A 23,737-nucleotide genomic window follows, 5' to 3' on the forward strand; every position below is an offset into this window, starting at 1 on the left:
AACCTAAACACAAGTAAATCCAACATCCGACCAATTACATTTAACAAACAAATATGAAACAATGTTTATACAGTACTAAGAACTCCGGTCTTGCTTTTGCAAATAAAATGTATTTACTGTGGAAAACATCATAGGGGACAATTGGGTGTCACCTGAATGTCACTGGAAATTGCTGATACTGGATTCCAAAACAAAATGTACAGCTTGTGTTCGGAGCGTATGTTGCTCATGTACATTGACTCAGTCGTTTCTAACGCAGGAATATGAGGAATTATCAGTCTGTTAGTTTGTTCCTCAGTAGATCATCCTCTCTATATGTTAAGATAATAAAGCAATGCTAAGGCACAGCAAGGCTTACATTTATCATAGCTGATGATCTAGTCAATGTCAGTTGGATAAGCACAATAAGCACATTAATATGCACTGGCCCATACAAATTGTTACAATAGCCAGTGCAAGCATCACAACTAGGAACTCCAGTAGGAGCGGTTGGTGTGTGAAGGTTGAAGAGTACTCCCCTTTCCCTCCCTCTGAAATTATACAGAATGGTACCACCCATTCATCCGAAGCCCACTGCTTCAGGCAGGAGTTCTGCTTATCAGCTATGTATAGTAAATCATTCTTCATTTAGTGTGATGGATGAAAGCTGCATAAAAAAGGGAGACTGACCTCTTGCTTGAGATAATCATTCAAACCCAGCAGTGAGATTAAATACAAATATATAAAATGTATTATCTTACCAGAAAAACATACAGTAGGTCCACATGTTTTACCACAAAGAAAGATAATGACAGTATCTTTAGACAGCATGTGTAACTCTAAATACAGCTAGTTCACTGGCTCTCTGGCATGTAAGAAAGGATGCACTTTATCTACTTGCTCAAAGCATGAAGACAGATCGGACAGTCACATTTCAGTGCCAAAAGATCCCTGCCAATAGCTCAAAGGGTGCAACTCCCTAACTCCCCTCCTTTGTGGGGTTAAAACGTTGCAGTCTAATATACAAGGACGGACAGAGAATATAAAGAATATAAAGAAGAACAAAGAATATACCAAGGGAAAGAAAAGATACATTTGAATGCCAGGCAAGGCAACTATGCTAATATCTGGGGGAACAGCCAAAGAAGGTTCATTTTAATATAAAGAATGAGATACTCTTGCCATTGTGCCTTCGAGAATTAAAACTCAGTAATCAAACCATTCAATAAGATGCCTGATATTGCACACACTATTCACTGCCTAATCTCAAGCAGCCCTTATTCTGAATGGTACAGGCGAAAGGTTTTTGTTTGAAAACTTTGCGAGTGTAATTACTGAAATAAACCCATTCATTTTCAAGTTCACTGACGTAGTAAGGATTGCATTAAAGCTGCAGCAGATTAAAAGAAAAACAATATGATGCAGTGTACTCACTCCACATTTCGTGTTGGTCATATTAATCCTCAGAAGAAGGCAGCATGTGCAAGATAAGTAAATGTTATCTGTGATTTTAATCAACTTCAGAGAAAAAAATAATCCCTCTGCCTATGGCACCTATATCAAAATTGTCCGAATCCAAAAAGTTAATCTATGGTTTTACAAATGAGGATCACAAGTTTATCTGTTACCCTTTACTGTGCTGCACACAGAATGTGAAGAGTTTTGTTTTTCCCCTGGAGGAAAAAACATTTTGGGTGATATACTTGTGCATCACCACCTACATTACAGCACAGATTTCCAGAATTCTGATTTGTTATTTCTGGCAAAACAAATGCACAAATAAACTTTAATCTGAAATAAGTTTCAGAATGAGCATTCATGAAAGACACAGTCAGACATCTCTCTAAGCGCATTAAAGAAACCTCATTGTTTTACAGCAATATAAATTCTGAACAGAGAGAAACATCACCATTTACTTTTGGTGCACAATTTCCAAGAGGAACCTAGTGGCATTCATTTTAAAAACAAACACTTGTGGGCATTAAAAACAATCACTGCTCTGATGATTTTAAAACACAAATCTATGAATAACTGAAGACTTAGACTAAACAATATGTCCTTTGTTAAACCTACTAATATCTGTAGACTAACATGTTACCCTAGTGTTATATTTATGCTCTGAACAAGCAGCTCACAATTCATCTATAACTTAAAATTCTATTTGTTGTCCAACTCACCTGAGGAGGTTCTGTAAACCTTGCTTGTTGGAGTTTCGTCTGACGAGGCTGCTTGACATGGCTATTGCTGATCTTTTATAATTTTTCAGAAATATCTGTGTTTATTAAAAAGTCCAGAATAAAAGTAAACTCTTGTTTCAGCAGAGATAAAGGAGCCTCTCTTATTGAACAATCCTGAAGAGCGGTGTAAGGTTTCCGGGAAGGATCTGCAATTTTTTTTTTGTTCTCTCTCTCTGTCTCCCTTCCTTTCACTCTGGGCTTCCTCTCAGATCCTCTCTCCTGTGCAGCCTGGTGAAAATGTCAGGAGGGATTCTTTCAGCGCTTGTTCTTTTTACCCAGGCAGACTTAGTCACTGCCCTGCCTCCCTTATCCTGCATGTGGTTCTCATTGAGAGCTTTAAAAACCTGGCTCAACATAATTTCCCTCCCTTCCCCGAAACAGCACAGACTGCTGGGTCATGTGACTTTCCCTGGGGGAAAGTAAGATGATACTAGCAACTACCCCCCCTACAAAAGACTTACAAAAGCATTGGCTGAAACAATAGGAAGCAGTGTGTATTTTGCCACAAACGGCAAGCTGGCTGTGTAGGAGAAGGGCAAATCCACAATAAACATTACAACAGTGCTTCCCCTTGAGTGCCCCAACAACCACCCATAATAATACTACATTTACTTAGCACTTCAGACTAATGTGTATTACCTGCTTTTTGATTGTTTTGTTGTTGCTTCTCTCGGCAAATGTTTCCATTATTACAGAAGTTGTATACAAAAGGTTTTTTTTTTTTTAATGCTTCAAAACTGTAAAGAAAACAATTACTCTTCATGTGCTACACTGTCAATATGGAACACCTATTTTCTTTGAATAATTAATCCTTTAAAGTCAAAAATAGCTTTGGAATTTTCTAGGTGTTGAATATTCACAATGAAGTAAAATGTGAACTGTAGATTTTAGAGTGTATAGTTAGTAACACTAAACTATTTATCCTTTTGGTTTTACATCACAAAATAAATAGTAAACTTTTATATTAACACTAAGATATTAAAACAGCACTCACTTTCCTTTCAGAATGAATTATATCCAGCTTCCTAAAGCAGGCAAAATGAGTCTACAATGTAGAACTTGTCATTGTTTAAGGTTTTGACATTCTGTATATTTGTCTAGATAGATCTTTAAAATTCCAAATTATAAAATAAAGCTACTAAAATAATGCACAGTATATTTAAATACGATATGAATTCCAATCCTTTTCTGAGGACACAAGTAAGTAAACTTTAAAAGTGTTAATTCATTTAGAGAGATGATCAGTCTTGGGTACTATACATCCATGCTGCTTCATTTACAGGATGTCATTATAGGCAAGAGCCAAAAACAGAAACAACAAGAGTTAACTGAAATACTTCTCATCCAACCAAAACTATTTCTGAAGGGCATCCTTCAAAATCTATACAATCCAATGGTGTCATGTATTATGACTATGTGCTACCACGATCTACAGTATTAAAGAATACAAAGATAACTCCAAAGCCCAAAACATTGCAGATTGCATGAAGCTCTGGTGAAAGCCATGAGAACACAGAAAGGGTCTCTAAAGCAAAGCAAGAGCTACAGTAGGAAGAGCATAACAATGCAGCATGAGGGGAAAGTCTAGTAACCTATAATATTACACTGCTAAATTACCCCAGTACATTTTTCATAATGGGAAGGAAGACATTAAGCGTTTAAGATTTATGACTCAAAATCAAACAAAGCAGTTGCTTCATTTTCAAACGCTGTATGGAAATTATTACTACTGATGTTGAGATCTTTCAGGCAGACAAGGATAAAACCATCTCCCTGACATGATAAATGAAACTTACTATTATAGTGTCCACATGTGTAGAATAGTGTATCCATTACTGGGGAATGCTGGCAGAGGATGCATTGTGAGGGGAGATGGATCGCAGTTTTCTTGGCAAACATAAGAGGGCTGGCATGGAAAAGCTAAATCACACCCCACACAGACGCACACACAATGAAGAAAGAAACAAAAAAAAAACTCTTGCTACAGTCTCGGGCAAAGACCTTTCACTAAAGTTACTGTAGGATACACGACCAAGTATTCAATCATTTTGATTACCGTTAACAAAACAATGAAGAAGCATTCCTAATCAGCTTGTGCATTTATTTACCAATTTGTGTTGGTTCTCCAGAGGTATCTCGTATTCCGCTCTCTACAGGCATTGCAATGGACTCCAATGCATTTCTTCCTGTAACATCCATGCATCCGTCACATTGCTGGGTGCTGTATCATTTTCACTTGCAAATGTAAATATGCTTATATTCCAACTACACAAACTACAAAACAGGATACAGTGCACTCAACCTTAATCCCCTGACTTGAAAATGTCTTCTTGCTCCTCAAAGAACATCATTCACTGCCAACAAGTCTCAACACTCAGTCTTCAAACACTGCTCAGAGAAAAGACTTGACCTTCACTACCAGTCACAGGTCTACAACCAGCTTTTTGTGCACTGGAATCTTAGCACAGGCACTTTTTCCTCTCCCTGTGCTGCAACCTTTTCCCTCAAGGCCAATAACACTCCACAAAATAGTTACCATGGCAAAATGACAGCTATTCAGTCTTGCAGATGCAGCTAATTCTTTAATGATTACATGTAGGACTATTGTCAGACAAAGAAAGCTCTCAGTCTTCAATGCACTCCCCTGGATCAACGGTTCCTCCCCCATTAATGCAAACCGTCTGAATCGTCAGGTTCACATATACTCACGCTAAAGAAAACAGCAGCCGCCACGCATAGCAACACCAGACAAATAAACCCAGTTTTAAGGTCACCAACTGATGCTGAACTGCAATAGCAAACCAAAAGAAGTAAGTGGTCTGTTCAAATGGGTATGGCTGTGAAATCTCCAATAGTAAACTAGCCAAGGAAAAAAAACAGGCACTAGATTCAATATCCTTAGAGGGAGCACCGCACAGGCAATTGTTACCAATTTGAAAATCCACCTTTTCACAGATACTGCCAGTTAGAATAAAGAGGCCAGACATATAATATCACACTTAAGACCATTGAAAAAGCTTAAGCAGTCGACTGAACACGAAAAGGCCATGGGCGTCACTAGACATGAGCTAGACATTCTCTCTCAAGCAGGACTGGGGAGTGAAATGGGAATCAGTTCTGGTACAGCTGGCAAGGAGCCACATCTCCCATAGAGCTGCCCTACCTCTTTCCCACACATTTAATAATTTCTAAGTACATTTAGAAGTGGATTCACGAGCAGCATCTCTTATGCAGTCAATAGTTATCACAGCATGGTCCAGTTCACAGATGAAGCAGTTAAATTGATCAAAATTAAAATCCATTGTCTTCCCCGTTCCCTTTGTATTGTGCTCCATGGGTGTACTGTAAACTAGATGCATCATTAAGTGCTTCACAGTGTGGGAAAGGCTCAGGGGTTGTGTGATCTCCCCTGCCTTTTATTTTCACAGTATTGTTTTAAGGTTATTAATGTCAGATTTCCTACCATTATTTTTTAAAAAGAGAAATCAATTAAATGAATGTTGAGACATTAAGAATGCCTCTCAGGCTGAAATGTCTAATATATTGCTATTGTGAATTCTTGTGACATTTAATCCTAGCAGTGGCAGTCTGCCCAGTTTTGGCCATTATTAAGAAATGAGGAAGGAGGCTGATCATTATGCATGGCTTTGTTCATGATTTGGGCCAGAAGGAACTGCCATTCATTATTCAACATTCAATATTAAACATTATCCTGAATAAACCACATAAATATTTAAAATATTCAACATAAAATATTTTTTGAAAAATGTTTTCCTAAATTCCAATCTTCATACAGTTTGTGTTATCTGCCATCTATGACAAAATCACTTTCACTTGTTGTTTAACTTACATTACAAGGTCACAATTCATTATGATCCTTTAATCTTTTTAATGCATCAACCCATGCATAATAAAAAAAAAAGTCTAAACAATCTTGCATGTGCTGAATTCCTTTCTTCAAATGTCTTCAATCACATTTTCTTTTGTAACTTATAAAATGTATTATGGTTCCTTCTGAGTTTTTTTTTTCTTATGCACTTAATTCAACCCAAACAGAGGAAACGTGCTGCTAATATCTGTGCAGCTGCCCTGCTACTGCACAGTTGTGTCAAACAGCTATGTGCCTGTTTTTATGTTGGTGCCACTAACACAAATGTTCTGCAAACCACAAGGCAAAACATGTACCAAGATAAATATGTACTGTGAGATAAAAATATTAACATTCTGCAAGGAGAAGGGGTTCTGTATCAAAGGGCATCGGGATCTTCATTTCAGTCTGTTGCATAGGACGAAATAAGTATTTTCCAGTGCTTCTTATAAGATGAACAGTTACTTGTTCTGCTCATGTAACAAATATGAACCTGTCAGTAGCATGAGTCATAATATATCAGCTGCGAACCTGCATGGCAGTCATATGCTGCATGCCATGCCTGGAGAGGAAGGGATTAACTTTTCATCCTTCAATGACATTAAATTGAAGTTTGTCAGTGATGGCTTTTAATATTGAACTGATGTTGCAGCATCACAGTTGTGCCATACTTAAAACGGAAACAGCTGCGTTGCTGACATCCAGGAAATTGTAGTAAACTGCCTTGTGTTTTTTCATTACGTTTCTTCTCTCCAAAGCACCAAATCTACAGAAACATGAATCTGACAGTTTTCTGAGGGAGGAGAACGCAACCAGATTGGAAAGCACCGTTTTTAAAAGGTACAACATTTGATCAAAGCTCATGGTATACTTTCAATCGATTTTAATAGAGCAATGCATAAACGTAAGGTATGTGTGGTAATGATTTATTTAGCTTGTTACTAATACTAAATTATTAATTTCAAAAGTTTGTCTCTGTATATGTATACCTATTAATCTACTGCATTAGAAGATGACATTTTAAAATTACACACAAGATCTTACCATCTTCTGCGAAGTGTGGTAACCCGTAGTGCAGTGGACACAAGCTTTACAAATAAAAATGTTCTAGATGTATTAAAGGTATTAAACACTGCAGTTTTCCGTAACACAGAATAAACAGTCAGTCAACATTGATTGATGATTTTCTTGTTTGTTTTTCCTAAATACCGTGGTCGGTGACCCAGGTTTCAGAGATTTGTACTAGTTTACAAATTAAAGGACATCTCAGGGTTTTCCCCTATATGAGTCACATTCAGAACACATATGCGTTTATGACATTCATTACCTTTACAAGGAACTGCACGTACATCGGAAAATGGGAATAGTCCTTTTTTTCTACTTTTGGTTTCTACAGCTGTGAGAGTTGGACTTGGAAACTGGCACGACTGTGTGAACTTTCCACACTGGATTTCAGTTAGTCTGTTAATTAAAACTCTTCCAACACAAAACACATCAGGAGACATCAGGCCCCCCGTTCCTCGTAGCTGGTTTAACTAATTCAGGCTAATCAACTGGATTCAGTTAATCTGATCATTTATGATTTCCAATGGTAATTTACTGTGACTTTAAGCTTGTTTTGAGGAACAGAAAAAGACAGACTTCTGTTAAGTTATCCTGAAAGTTATCTGGCTACGATGAATGGGGACCAGAACATGTTCATCTCAGTTGTGCCATGCTTACACGTTTACTAAAAGTTAAAGGAAATCGAAAAAACATGACTGACTCATGATACCACAAAAAATAACATTGCCACAAAAAAAAATCTAAAAGGTTAAAAAGGGGAGGGAAAAAGACAGTCTACCTTTTGAGCTCCAAAATCCTTCTAGCAGCTGGCCACCTGCAAAACAAAAATGGACGAACATGCATTAACATGTCATGTTACAGGTCTCTAATATAATAAACAAAAAGTAGAACAGCATGTGTGGATAAATATCATTATAACCTGCTCTACCAGACAGATACATTAAATATTACATAGTTTTAGCATTCCTTAAAATGGCATGTTGCCTAAAGAATCATACAGTCAGGGAGACTCACTGGCCTCTATCGTTTGCAGTGAGCACTGACCTGTGACCTGGAATGCAAGCCATTAAGGCCGTTTGGAGCAGAAAGCACTCCACTCCCTGGGATATATCTGCTATTCTTATCACCAGACTTCAACACTGGCATCTACAAGATAGGGATTGGGAACATTTGGCATGTGACTTAGAATTTGGAAAGTGGACACGTACACTAAACTCTCTCACTAGAAAAGAGAGGTGCCTGTATTGATGAGCATGATAATAATGAAACTCCCTTTTCAACCACACATGAATGGCCGCTCCAGGATAGGGCAAGCTGGCAAGCTCACACTCGATATCCATGAACAAACTTTTGTACAGACTAGCGTACTGAAGTGGAATTCATCAACATTTCATAATCAAATTGATTTCAAGCAACAGAATGGACTCTTAATGCACTTATCTCTGGCCCCTGTAATGTAAGGCATCTCCCCGAAGACTTAAAACACATTTAAAATTAAAAATCAAACCATTTCAGTTATGAAACCTGAAAATCACTTTTGTGCAATACTTAGCTTACATACTTTCCTATATCTGAATATCACACCTTGCCTCCCCAGGGACATTTTCATTTTGACTCTGGAAAAGATGCATTCGCATTTGAGTTATAACTCATTACATCGTCCGTCATGGTACAACACTGAAACTACACCTCGCATGTCATAAATAACATTGCACCATTAACAGTGTCTTCCAGCTTGAGTTTTCTTTTTGTTTCACATCCATAGTCTTAAAAGGCATATGCTGATGGAAGCATGGAGGTTTACACAGGAGTCAATTTTTTCCTTAAACTTTTTATAGACATTGATTAGCACTAGACTGTCCTATCTGAAATAACATTGGGCTAGCCTAGTCCTGGGTCTGTTAAACCCACCCCTAAAGTACCACAAAAAACCAGTACAGTCCCCACTACAGTTCTTAAAATGTATTTGAAAGCTTGTATTTTGAGTGCAGAAAATACATACAGTACTGTGCAGGTTTTAGGCAGGTGTGAAAAAATGCTGTAAAGTAAGAATGCTTTCAAAAATATGTTAATAGATTATATTTATCAATTAACTAAATGCAAAGTGAGTGAACAGAAGAAAAATCTACATCAAATCCATTTTTTATTTGACCACCCTTTGCCTTCAAAACAGCATCAATTCTTCTAGGTACACTTGCACATAGCTTTTTACTTTACAGCATTTTTTCACACTTGCCTAAAACTTCTGCACAGTACTGTACATCTCCACATACATACAATCTATTCTTATATTACACATACGACTATTATGCACAGTAGCCTATACAGGTAAGAACATATATTAAGCAATTCTCTGTCCAATGTGAGGCGTTTTTTTAAGCAATATTTCGTCAAGATACAAAAATAGCCACAACTGAAGAATCCTCCTTCTATGGTGTTTTCGGAGCCAAAGAGCGTCAGCACATGCGTTCCGAGGGAGATCATACTGATGCAACTGTACCGTCCCAGGACAGGGTTTTCCGATTACTGACAGGAAGGCTGCAGTACAGAGAGGTCCTACTCTGGCCTCACACAGATAGGAAGTTGGGAATGTGATGGTAGGGCATACATGTGTCCACCATCAGACATCCCTGTGCCCCATGTATGGAGCGGCGCTGTCCTTTGGCAGGACCAAATTTGTATTGTTCTTATTTCATGTCAACAGTCCCCCACACCAGTAGCTGACTGGATTAAATGGTTAATTGAATAGACCCTAATATTATCATTAAAAATAATGATAATACACTGGAGGATTAAGAAATGCACAACAGAAAAATCACTAAGGACAATCAGAATGATTTCCCGTATTTGAAAGTTGACCCACTTTCAGCAGAGTCTTAAACTGCATCACCAGTGACATGAAGGAGAATGAACAAGCTGACTGCACTGGCTGGATTGCGTGATGGTGGCCCACAAATGGTTGCGTGAGGTAACGCATTCTGAGCAATCGCCGCTATATATTTTATGGCTTAAATATTTTCAGATCTAGTAAACTCTAAGTGTTGTGAATGTATGCACACTTGTTTTATTATGTTCTTAGCTGCTGCTTTCAGGCAGCGTTTCTAAAGAGGTCTCTTTTTAAATGCAGAGAAGCTTTCTGGCTCCATCCTAAGTGATTCATGCTTCATTCCTTTTCGTGATGGATTGAAGTGTGTATCAATGCTACATTCCACACACATTAAGTATCCCCTTTATCAACCATGTGCCAAAATAATTAATAGCTTAACATACTCGCAGGACAGTGAGAACACTAAACTTCCCTGATGTTATTTCACCTTCTTCTTTAATGCTATGCGTCCGACGTCCTGAAGTTATCCTAACAAATCCTCAACATCACAAGCACATGATATCCCATTATAGCCTATTCCTTTGGAAATAAAGCTAGGCTACAGGAATGAATTGTCATTTAAACAGATACAACGGATATCTAATATAATATATAATATATAATATATAATAATTTGTCACGTCGGGCCTTTAAGTAAAACTGTTTTTCTTTCCAATCATTATAGTTTTGGTGTAAGCCTTATCTGTCAGGAATTAATCTTTTAAACATGGTCTGTCAGACTGAGTTCATTTTATTTTAGTTATTGCTTTCCTGCTGCAATTCAAACCGACTCCATAATTATGTTCCTCTTTTGTATATTGGGATGGTGTCTATAGTATGGTATAACAAAATCATTGGTCTTGTATGGAAAGCACAACTATCATTCAGCCATGCTTTTCTATAGCAGTTTGGGTAAAAGCAAATTGTTTGTCAAGATCCATCAATGCCACATGTATTGATTTAATCAGCATGTTATGTGAGTTCAAACAAACTTTGCTCTACTAAAGAGATGTAATTATATAATGACTACTTATGGGAAAAGACAAGAATTTAACAAAAATGGGATGAAAGTACTACTGGCGAACAGACATCCTGACACTCTACCACAAGCATGTTTTAAAGTGGAGTCGACCAGTACACAAAACATGCCTTTTTGCTTCACGTTGTCTCCACCTGTCTCTCGGTTCAGCCAGACGGCCACAGCGGTTCCCACTCAGACTGTGTGGAATGAGATCAATTTGTCCATGATATAGAAGAGAGATTAAATACCTAACAGGACAAAAATGATTAGATGCTGAGCAAATGAATAGTCCCTTACATTTTCTTGCACTGGGAATGCACAAATGACGGGCAGCATTTTCGTACAAGTACATAGTCTTGTATGGAGGGAGATTAGAAGTGAGGTTTAATCAAAAGACAATCTTAATATGAAACAACCCTCTGGAAGATGGATGGTTTTCAGTTCAAACTGTATGATTATACATGTTTCTGTTAAAGGACTCCTGATTAGACTTAGGAAAAAAGTAAGTGTTTTGTTTTACTATTCTTCTCCCCCTTCTCTTCCTTTATTTTTGAAGCGGAGATGTGCATCAGGAAGTAATCCATCACAGGCTGTAGTCCATTTTAGTGTGGAGCCTATCATACATTTGTGACAGTGAAATGGCTTTTGCAGCTTTGGTGGTGACAGGCTGACAGCTTTATTATCTACCAATAAGGAGGGTGGTGACTTGACAGCAGAGGTTCAAAGTGCTGCATAAACACTGCGGACTACAAAGAGATCCTTTCCACAGCAATCGCATCAGGCTTGGAGACTGCAGCACACCACATGGACCTCCTCTTCGTCTTCTTCAATATCCTTAGGAATGGGCTCTTATTTCTCATAATTTCTCTAATTGTTTGAGCAAAGACTGATGTCGAGTTACAGGCTCCGAGGTGCCCCCTAATCAATAATTTCAAACTGGTTCCATACCAGTAGCAAAGAATGAGTAACGCAATTCAACTCCCTACAGAAATGACGGATGCTGCATGTACCTGAAGATTTTGATCAAGTGAGGCTCTAAAAAGTATATCATACTGGCAGAGTGAAAGGAGACAAAATGTTGGTCATCTTTGTGGAGGTGAAAAGCAGTTTATGGCTTTCAAATGTTGATCAGTTTACAATTGGTAGATTTTTTTTGTTTTTTAAAAGGATACAAATTCAAGCTGTATAATCTGTAGCTGTCTCATGGTCTAGTCAGAAAATCACAGAGTAATACAGTAATGCTGTCCTCTTTCCCTGGAATCCCATTAAGTCATTTCCTCTATCAGGGTCGATGAGATCATGTTCTGACAACCCACAGACTCAACCGACGCTTATGCAATGAACCAAAGCCATGAAACAACTGCTTGTGGGGAGAGAGAAAAAAACAACTTCTAAACGTAGTAGAAAAAATAACTTATTGTGCAAAACACTTAAACTGAAGCCCTGTAAATTCTTTACTAAGCTTGAAATGCACAATTGAATGTTTCTATAGCACTGGGACTCCATGTGAATACCTTTTTTAACTGTACTGAAAGAGTTACACACTAAAAAAAAAAAAACTGCTCCCCAACACCATTCTAATGTATTTGAGTCTTTAAAAAGTATGTAAAAAAATAAATGGAAGCATGTGGATGTGTGTTATGTACATCTGTTGAAGCACTGGCCCCCTCTGACTTTATGAGCTAACAGGAGTATTTACGGTAGTGCTTGCTTTTATAGCACTTGCCTTAGGGTTCATAGCGTGTATGCAACTATGTATACAGCTTGACTAATTCCACATTAATTTGTCTTTGGCAAAGGCTATTTATGCACAATGATTGTGTTTAACCTATTAAGGGAGAACACAAACTCAGAAAGGATTGAAGATCAAGACACTCAAGTCTTCCCAAGAAGAAAAATAAGCAGCTGTTATTCAAGAGGTAGCCATTACAAAGAAGGTAATGTCACTTATGCAAGCCATTTTAATACAAAGTTGAATTAATATTAATACAAAATACATTTATTAGTTTATTATGGAAAATAAGAACTAAACAGAGGTTTCATATTAACAGGGCTCTACAGTACAAGCATTTTACTCGCATTTGTGAGAAAATTAAGTTGTGCGAAAGTGAAATACAATTTGGGCACACAGTGCAAATACAATATTTGAACTCTATAAGGAAATACTACATTGACAGGATTATAATGACGATATTTTACACTAATCGTTATTAAGGTTAGTCGCAATTAACCAAGAAGGCAACGAAAACCACACGTCCTGTGAATAATGTTATGGCTGATCAGTGTATGATCATTGAATTCAAAATATAAATATATGATAAACGAAAAACAAATGAAATTATATATATTACTCCTCTCCCAAGCATTTAATTTATAAATATTTTGCAGTTTTTACATTTATCTAATTAAGTGCACTGGTCTACTCCAAGAATGTGCATTACCCTTTGCTGTAGCGTAATTCAGTAAGAAATCAAGTCTGAAGCATTCGTTTATTTGTCTATCCACTATTTTAATGGGCTTTTGCAATAAGATGTGCAATATGTTGTTTACTTAGGTTGTGTGAAGTACAGAGACCAGCTGGTTGAGAACGCTGTATTAATTAGACCTGTGTATTTTAAGCAAGACCCATGGGGGCACAGGGGGCCTGACATAAAACACCATCTCTCCCATTGCAAAAACATGCACAGAAAAACAAACAGACTAAGGACACCATTCCTAAGGAAAGCATGAAGAACAAATCACACAATTTCCCGCTTTAACCATGTGACAGCATTCTGTTATAGCCCAGAAATAAATACTGGATCACAGAGCCTCTTAAAGGACATTAGTGTTCAATATTTATTTTGAACGTGCAAGTTTAAAAAATTAAGAATAAGTATTTATCCTCTACAGGTAAACGGTGCCCACAGTCCGTATTTTGGAAATTTAAAGATTGGGTTTTATTTCAAGATTTAAAAAAAAAAAAAATGAGGAAATGGCTAAGCAGATAATTAATAGATAGACAGATAGTTAATTTGGAGAATACAAAAACTCGCACAGATCAACTTCCCAGCACCAGCCAAGCAAAGGGGAATGTTTAATCAAAATGATACCCAAATAATCCGTAAGAAAGCCTCTTTCCATTATAGACCTACATACGTCCAAGAAGTTCTGTGTAATTGCTCAAGTGTCTAATTTATATATTTAAAAACAATGTACCACATTTCAAATGAGCAGTAAAATTATGAGAAAGTCTAGGACTGCTTATGAGTCAAAGTGAGACAATATTACTCATCTGCTGTGCAGAATGACAAATACCTATGGTGCCAGGTAATCATAAAAAAGAAACAGGATGGAAATCTGTGATTAGAACAAAGGTGTTGAATGATCTCCTTTTATTTTTCTGCCTTTGGCAAGATCCAGGGGCAGGTACAAACCACAAAAGCACCACAAATCAAACACACCAATAAATACACAGAAGAAAGCAACCCCGTGATTGCGGCTTTGCATCAGTGTGGCTAGGATTCTGCTTATTAGGTAAGAGAGAGTGCTTTGGCGAGCCGAATAGGAGAGACAATGCCCTTAAGACTTTATAGTGTCACTCATGCTTCAGTCTCCAGAGCAGACAGCTTTGAGTAAGCATCATATTTAACAAATCAGAAAAGGCTAAGTCATAGATTACACAACAGATACTGCAATCAGAGTGCCTTGGAATGCAGCTCTGGGTTTCAAAATGCACTAACCTTTACCATGATCCTGCTCACACACTTTTTCAGTGAATGACATCGGTCTGCTTAGCATAAAAGGTGGAAGGATTTCAAACAAATTCAGCTGGACATTAAATGTCAAAATAACCCCACCTGCTCTCCCATCCACAGGGAAAAGTATGCTGTAAATTACATTTGCACTCATCAAAACATCAAAGGTCTTGTAAAAATGAAAATCATTTTCCCCTAGGCAGAATCGTATCACACGAGACTGCTTATTCCAAAGATTAACCTGCTGATGTTTGATGAAAAATGTGTACATGGACAAATAAACAAAAAAACATGCACATTTTTCAACATTTGAAGTTGGAAGTATCCTGTTTCATGTGCTCTTACTGTGAGGACGGCCTTCCATTACTTTAAACATTTAACTGTGCAATCTGTGGAATGCTATAACAAACTGTTCAGTTGCAAATTACTCCCAAGTATGCTTATCCACAATAGGTATTTGTATTTCATTCTGGACTCTTTGCTTGCACTCTAACTCCAACTTTCATATAGCCACACAAATGACCTGCATTCTTCAACTGCATGCTATTTCCCATTGGCTCCTATACTGTTCAATCAGCTTTGTAAGGAATTGTTTTGGATGAGCCTTTAATATTGAAACTGCACAATGAACAACCTTGAGCAGCCCCTAAAAAACAAAAAGGCAGGCACAGACCCATTGAACAAGCTCCTAAGCATACTGATGGACCGAAAACCACATTGAGAGAACAAACTAGCAACTATTGCACATAATGAGGATGAGAGCAAGAATGGCTTACTCAGGACTGTCACAGAACAGCATAAAGATTTGTACCAGATGCAGAAGCCGTGTAGACGTCAGCCCTTAAAACTAGAAATGCCGGACAATAATAATTTAAGCCTCTCGTGGAAAAATATCACGTTTCCTTAGCCCTTAAAGTCACCGACATCTGAAATAAATTTCCCCATCAGTCAAGTGCCGTTCTCTGAAGACCCCTTGTCCATTACTGTTGCTGAGGGCTGTGCTTACTGCTGTTTGGTTTGGCTACCAGAACCGTTTCATATTCTGTAAAAGGCCTGCAGAGCTTAATGGCAGCACACATGAGGCTCTGAGTAATTATTGTTTTTCTTTGGATGTGATAAAGAATTTACTGAAATCATGTATTAGCAAAATAAATGAGTAGATTGGTCCTGATACCTTGTGAAGGATTTTTTTCTTTTTAACCCTTACTCCTGTATTTTTTATTATTCAGGTTTTATAACACAATAAACAGCTGACAATTTATTATTGGTTTCTGCCAATTTGAAATGCACCTTATACGGACTACCCATTCAGGTCTTTTTTACTGACTGGGCTGTGTTTAATTTGGCTACACATTAGGTCACATTGAGATTTCTGGCCTTCAGATCCCCATGCAGGGTTTGTTGAATGGGTTTTTTGCGTGTATTTATTGCCCTTCCCGAATACATGCTTGCCGGCATATATTACAGGTGATTAAAATACAAATCAAATGCTTGTAATGACATGCGGTCTGTGAGCCAGAAGTTGTTTTTTGCCCAGAGAGAGTGAGCTATTCCTGACCTTGAATAAAAATTCATAAGCCATGATGAAATGCAGTGGAAACATTTTGGACAATACGTAAACATGTTAGGTAGCATATTAGGGTAGCCTGTGTTTTTGCGTCTCACTGCCACCAGTCAAACGCTTTAATGGTCGCAGCAGCTTTACTGTAATTTTTTTGACTTGCGAAAGCATTTCGATCCTCCACTATATGAAAGTGGCTTTACGAGTCTAAACTGTATTATGAAAGTTCAAAGTACTACCAATATGATTATTGGGGAAGGAAAAACCTTAACAGCATGTTCCATATATATATATATATATTTTTTTTTCTGCAGCGGTCTTTAGAATTTCTATCAATGTTATCTGGACTTTCTGTATGATGATATGTATTCTTAGTTATTTTTAGGTTTCTAGTGTACCAAATTAATATTATTAATATTCCAGGACTCTGCTGCCCTTCCCTCTGGTCACCTGATTTCCACCCATCTCTTTCCTTGTGCTCTAAACACTCAATGCCGGAGAAGATTAAAAACAATAGCTCATTTGGCATGGGTACAACACAAAAAGGCAAGTGAATGTACTGCAATGGACAACACAAAACTGTTACAGCTATCAGATGGCACTGGCACACAAAAGACAACAAAATCAAAAGCGAGAGGAAAAGAACAGTGGTGTTAAAGGTTATAGGGCATTATGTCAACAGCCAGGCAGCACACACACTATCCACTCATGCTGTATTATTATCACCATCTGCATGACCTCACAGCCATTTCTGAGATCAGCTCCCTAAAATGGACATCCAGGGACTCTGCCCTCTGCCATTGAAAGGATATGAGACACCATGGCTACAATACTTTAACACAGAGCTTGACAAGTTAAATGTATTTTGCTCCCAGCTGAACAGAATCCAACCAGACTTTAATATCTAATGAGCAATTTTATCAGTTTCCAGCATTTACTCTGACTATTAATAGAAAATGTATTTTGCAAGACAGGACAATGATTTTGAGACTAACATTTTGTACATCCAAACCTCATATTTGTTTTGATTTAGAAGCACAGGCAATACTTTTTAATCTTAACAACGGTCTACTGTTTAAGAAATGGAAACAGCAACAGTCTGTCCTGAATAGGAGTTCTGTCGCACTAGGTTAAAGCTCCTCACTATTAGGGGGGGGAAGGAAAAGAAAAAGGGAAAGATCTGGGCAGGAAAACTGGGGGTTTTTGGTTTGGAGGGAAAAGAACACAAAAAAACTAAAGCAATGTTTTTACAGATTTAGTAACATCTGTAGACAGCATGCTTCAGTGTCAAGATCCAAATGCCTTGTGCTAATCAGTTTGAACGTTAATGATGGGAGACTGCCATGGAGCAAACCTGACAAAACATTAAAATAAGATATTCCTTTGGGTGCACTTGAGATATTCCATAGTTCAGAGCAGATGCTTTTTTCCCCTTCTACTCCAATAGCATTACGAGAAGAAGCCTTTATGCAATGCTCTGGATACATTTCTGTGGTGCTGGACTATCCAACTCATGTTCGATACTGTAGAGCAAAAGTGTTGCAATAAAATCAACAGATGTATTTTACAGCCTCTCACTGCTTTTGGAAGCTGTTTGGAAGGCATGCGATTGACATTAACTAGCTGTCTAATAGAGTTTTAAGGACTTTTCCGACACTTAGTTTAGGTTGGATGGTTTTGGAATAAAAGCTAAAACAACATTCTCCACACAAGGATCCCACGAGACACTGGAAATAAAATGGAGGAGACAAGAAGCAGAGTACCTGGTTCCCAAGTTGAAGAGAAGGGAAGGCTCCGTTTATTGGATAGGATGAAAACGAGATGAGTTTGTAAGACATTAAAGGGTTTATAGACGTTTCAGTACTTATCGGTACAATGTCACAGGGAATGCCAAATGTAGGGAGACAAACATGGGAACACTAAAAAGAGGATGGGCTTAAAAAAAAAAAAAAAAAAAAAAAAAAAAACTGCTGACCCTCCAGTTTCTAACAAAGTCCTAAATATCAAACCAATATAATTCCATGACACGTTTCCTTCCCAATGAAGCACAGAACAATCGGCTGTCATAAACAGTTTGTGCCCTGGCAATAAAAGCCCTAACTGGACAGACTCGAATAACAGTTTTGGGATTAACATTTCAAAATATTTCTCCTATCTTTCTAAATGTCTGGGGTTACTTTCCATCACAAATCCCATTTTTAAGATTTCATATTAGGTTTTCAGTTTTTGTAGTCGTCACTCTAGCTGTGCCTGCTATACTCAAGAACAATGACAACTGAACAGCTAATAAGCCCCAATGAACTGAAACATCTGTATTAGGTTTGCCAAATCCTGAAGACTCCAGGTCAATGATTCACATGACCAGAACAGATAACAAAACATAGTACCTGGACAACATCTCATTGAAAAGTAATTATTGCTTTACATTATTTATTTCTTGCAGAAGGGAGCAGGTTTTCCTAAAGGACTTTTCTGAACTTTGCATTTTCCCTTCCACCATGCTTTAGAGTATTGATGGTGTTCACTGGGTGTTGGCTTTGCACCAAACATAACATTTTGCTACAGAATGCCACATGGCTACAGAATCTCCAGAGTGTTTTTTTTTTTTTTTTTTGCATACTTCAAAAGGGATTCAAGGTGGGCTTTCTTGAGTACCATACAGTTAAGTCCATAAATATTTGGACAGTGACACAATTGTCATAATTTGGCTCTGTATGCCACCACAATGGATTTGAAAGTAAACAAATCAATATGTACTTTAAGTGTAGAATTTCATCTTTATTTTGAGGGTAGTTACATCCAAATTGGATGGTTTAGGAATTACACACATTTATATATGTGGTCCCCCCAATTTTAGAGGCTCAAAAGTATTTGGACAAACTAAAATAATCATGAATTAAATTGTGAGTTTCAATACTTGGTTGTAAATGACTGCCATAGACCTCACCAGATGCTGGGTTTCTTCCCTGGTGATGCTCTGTCAGGCCTGTACTGGAGCTGTCTTTAGTTCCTGCTTGTTCTTGGGGCATTTTGCCTTCAGTTTTGTATGAGAAATCAAAATAAACCAATCAGAAAGATAACAAAAACATTAGGTGTTTGGTACTTTTTGGTACATTCTTAAAAAGAAAGAACGCACTGGTGAGCTCAGGAACACCAAAAGGCCCTGGTGAAGAAAAACCCCTTCACAACAGTTGGCCAGATCAAGAACACCCTCCAGGAGGTAGGTGTATCTGTGTCAAAGTCAACAATCAAGAGAAGACTTCACCAGAGTAAATACAGAGGGTTTACCACAAGATGGAAACAGGAAACAGGAAGACCAGAATAGAGTTTACCAAAAAACATCTAAAGAACCCTGTACAGTTCTGGAACAACATCCTATGGACAAATGATGGGAAGAGAAGTGTATGCAGAAGGGAAGGAACTGCTCATGATCCAAAGCATACCACCTCATCTTTGAAGCATGTTATGGCATGGGCATGGGCATGGGCATGGGCATGGCTGGCAAGGGAACTAGTTCCCCTGTATTTATTGATGATGTAACTGCTGACAAAATCAGCAGGATGAATTCTGAAGTGTTTAGGGCTATATTATCTGCTCAAATTCAGCCAAATGCTTCAAAACTCATTGGACGGCACTTCACAGTGCAGATGGACAATGACATGAAGTATAGTGTGAAAGCAACCTGAGACTTTTTTTTAAGGCAAAGAAGTCAATCACCTGACCTGAATACAATTGAGCATGCATTTCACTTGCTTAAGGCAAAACTGAAGGCAAATCACCCCAAGAACAAGCGGGAACTAAAGACAGCTGCAGTACAGGCCTGGCAGAGCATCACCAGGGAAGAAACACAGCATCTGGTGATGTCTATGGGTTCCAGACTTCAGGCAGGTAAGGATTTGCCACCAAGTATTGGAACTCACAATTTAATTCATGATTATATTAGTTTGTCCAAATACCTTTTAGCCCCTAAAATTAGGGGGACCACATATAAAAATGGGTGTAATTCCTACACCGTTCACCCAATTTGGATGTAACTACCCTCAAATTAAAGATGGAAGTCTACACTTAAAGCACATATTGATCGTTTCCTTCACTTCAATGATCACTCCATCCCAATTCTCTTGGAATCTACCACACTATCCACCTCTTCTTACAATAAGAATCTAGGAGTCACCCTTGACCCTGCTCTCTTCTCTCAGCACATCTTCACGCTGACACTCACCTGCCAATTCTTCCCAAGTAACATATGCCAAATCCACCCCTTCCTCACCGACTACTCAACCCAGGTCCTCTCCTGTCTGGATTATTACAACTGACTGACCCGCCTGCAACTACTACCTGCCTGCTCCAGCTCATCCAGAACTCGACTGCTTGTCTGGTGTTCTCTCTGCCCCGATTTGCACATGCTACACCACTACTGCGCTGCCTTCACTGCCTCCCAATCTCAGCTTACATCCAGTTTAAGGTTTTGACTTAACTACAATTGTTTTGATGAGACTGCAACAAGCTACCTACAGATTCTCATCTCTCCTTACATACCCTCCAGACCTCTCTGCTCCCCTTCCTCCAGAGCCCACTCTTTTTCAACCCTTGACCACAAGTGGAGGAACGACCTTCCCACTGAGGTCAGGACAGCAGAGTCCCTGACCGCCTTCCAGAGATTACTCAAGACACATCTGTTCAGACTATACTTGTAATATAGCATCTTAGCCTTCTGAGACATTCAGCTCTATTTTGCACTTTATATAACTATGCTTCCTTATGCTCCTGCTTACTAATATAGTGTTAGAACTCCTGTTGTTTATTGGCATATCTCCTATGCCTCCTCCCTTTAGTACATACCCAGGACTTCACTGCATTATGTACTTGGTACCACTTTAAACTAGGATCTATGCTTTGTATTTTATATCAATTGTACTTCTGCCCTTTTCTAATTCTTAAATTATACCTTGTATTGATTAGAATACTGCACTTTTGAAATGCTAAAATGTATTTGTATTTCTGCCATAGATAAGGGCATCTGCCAATAAATAAATAAATGAATCTCAAGGGAAACTTTATAAACCTCCTACTGTCAACTATTTAATTATGACTTGCATATTATGTCTGAATTAAAGGTAACTTTGTTTTAAAGAATTCTCTGTTTTAAAACAACTCTTATTTTTTCAATACATATGCAGCATAATGAACATATAGCCTAATACAATCACTCATTAAGGTCGGTTGGATATACAAGGTGGGTAACTAAGCAAATGCGCCCCCTCCTGGTCCAATTGAGTAGTGAAGCAGGACAGCTGGGTGAGTTTTTCACTATGCATGAATAGCCCCACGTTACTGAACTGTTGCATTTGTAAACCCACTTCACCTTTTACCACAAAAATTGCCCTCAGAGCTTCCATTTATTTATGTGAAACCTACTGTGGTACATGAATGGCTGCCACAATGTGTGAATAAGCCAAACTCACGTGTAAATAAAAAAAAAAAAGGTATAACACGTGCTTATACATTTTCAAAAGTCACTCTTCAAATGCACATACAGAGTAGAGGTAAATATGTATCCATTTTAAAAGCTTTGCTCGCTTTATTGCATCACATTTCATTGTAACCAATTGCGTGAATGATTTAAAGACATCAACCAATCAGGAATTCTCTAATCCAATATACATTGTCTAAACATCCTTTGTGTGATCATTAAAATAGATTCTACTTGCTTTAATATATAGAAAAGCACATGGCATAAGTTGCGTCACAAATAGCTTAACAGCATTAAGTTATTTTTAAAGCCCCGTGGAAGCTATACCTAGAACCTGAGACATTCAGGGGACATGCGTCAAGCTGCATACTGACACATAAGGAAGGGCAAGTGAACAGCAACACACATCAATGGCTGTATGTACCGAGACCTCTCCTTTAATATCACCAATTCTGCACGGAGGATTCAACCTGCCTGACAGCATGTTAAAAAAAAAATGAATATAGGCTACTCCTTAAAATGCCATCATCTGAGTAACTCCCACAACAGTACAGAATCGAGGGTCAGTGAAGGTGACAGTAGTTTGTCACAGAATAACCTTTTAACGCTTTCCCCATGTCATAACACAGGAAAGATCATGATTTTCCACACTGCAAAACAATAGTAAACATGTATTAATGAACTCACTAAAACACAGCGAAGATTAACTTTCTTGATACCTTGAATTTTAATATCTAATATCATTTCTAAGGCTTGGATACTGGTAAGTCTAAAGGAAAAGGTAGAAGCCAAAGTTTCCAGACAGAAACATACCCCAATCTGGTGAACAACAAATATTTCTGTGGGAACTGAGACTCCCTTGGGTCTGTTAAATGTCTAGCTAAATGCAAGTTTTTCACAAAAGATGACCTTCTCAGGACCCAAACAATTAAGGCATTACAATTGGTGAATGTCATCTCTTCTGCAGGAAGCCTTTTAACTATTTAAAGGTCAGGAAACAGTAAGATTCCACAGACACTGACTTGATGAATATAAAGCCACAGATCATAAAATAAATAAAAATACAACATTCAAAGGTTTTTCCATCTGGTTACAAATTATAAAATGTATGAAGAAAAACAAAACGTGTTCCAATCACATAATAATGCTTTGAAACCATATCGTGAATTGAGACAATGCCCTTTACTGCCAACAAAACTCTGAATATAATATCCATTACATTTACATTCAAAAAAATTACCAAAACTGTGGTTAGTAAATGTATCGAATAGCATAATCCCACCTGCAGACAAGCTTCTACTAAGATAGACATTTGTCCACACAATGTTTAAATGAATAGCATTTTCTTGTTTTTAATAAACAGTTGATCTAACTTCAAACAATGGTATATGGTTTTATACCAAAAACAAAACTAATATTTGGTAGCGTGTTGTAATGGATGTGATATAAGTTCTAAATACATTTTTAAACAGTTACAAATTAGATACGAAACCTAAAAATGATCACAAATACTTAACACTTAAGCTTACCAAGTGCCCCTACACAAGAGAATAGTCTATGGTTTATTACAGACGTTGATTGTAAATCTCACAGCGCAGGCTAATCTGGTCACTTCAGGAGTCAAAGGGCCTTTGACAGGGTTATATTTGGGTCACAAGTTAAAGAGTCAGTGTGGAAGGAGACAGTCAGTTTTTTCATTTTACAGGCCAGTTCACTAACTGCAATGCATGCCGATAATTTTGTGTTTTAAATGTTATAATGAAACTAAAGCTGGGTTTACTAACTTTAAAAGTTGAGGAGAAGAAACTGCCCACCAGTTTGGCAAGATAGATTATACCACTACAGACTAAAGTATAGTTAAAATCTAAACTTATGACTAAAGAAACTATTAATGGGTTTATTAATTACAATATACTGTGTATAGGTGGAA

The 23,737-nt window shown here is 37.8% G+C and overlaps 1 protein-coding gene across 5 annotated transcripts in view; it reads right to left on the reverse strand.

Annotated features, from left to right (window-relative positions):
* The window catches only part of lsp1a (lymphocyte specific protein 1 a), a 66,072-nt gene that overhangs the window by 39,440 nt on the left and 2,895 nt on the right, over positions 1 to 23,737 (reverse strand). For 3 of the 5 annotated variants that reach the window (XM_066700971.1, XM_066700972.1, XM_066700969.1), the window contains exon 3: positions 7,928 to 7,963. In XM_066700971.1, coding sequence (XP_066557068.1) covers positions 7,928 to 7,963 — 36 coding nt within the window. Of the gene's footprint in view, positions 1 to 2,156; positions 2,544 to 7,927; positions 7,964 to 23,737 lie in introns of those variants that run through there. The other 2 variants (XM_066700973.1, XM_066700970.1) reach the window with 1 other exon arrangement.

This window comes from Amia ocellicauda, chromosome 4 (genome assembly GCF_036373705.1).
Source record: "Amia ocellicauda isolate fAmiCal2 chromosome 4, fAmiCal2.hap1, whole genome shotgun sequence".
Taxonomy (NCBI): Eukaryota; Metazoa; Chordata; class Actinopteri; order Amiiformes; family Amiidae; genus Amia; species Amia ocellicauda.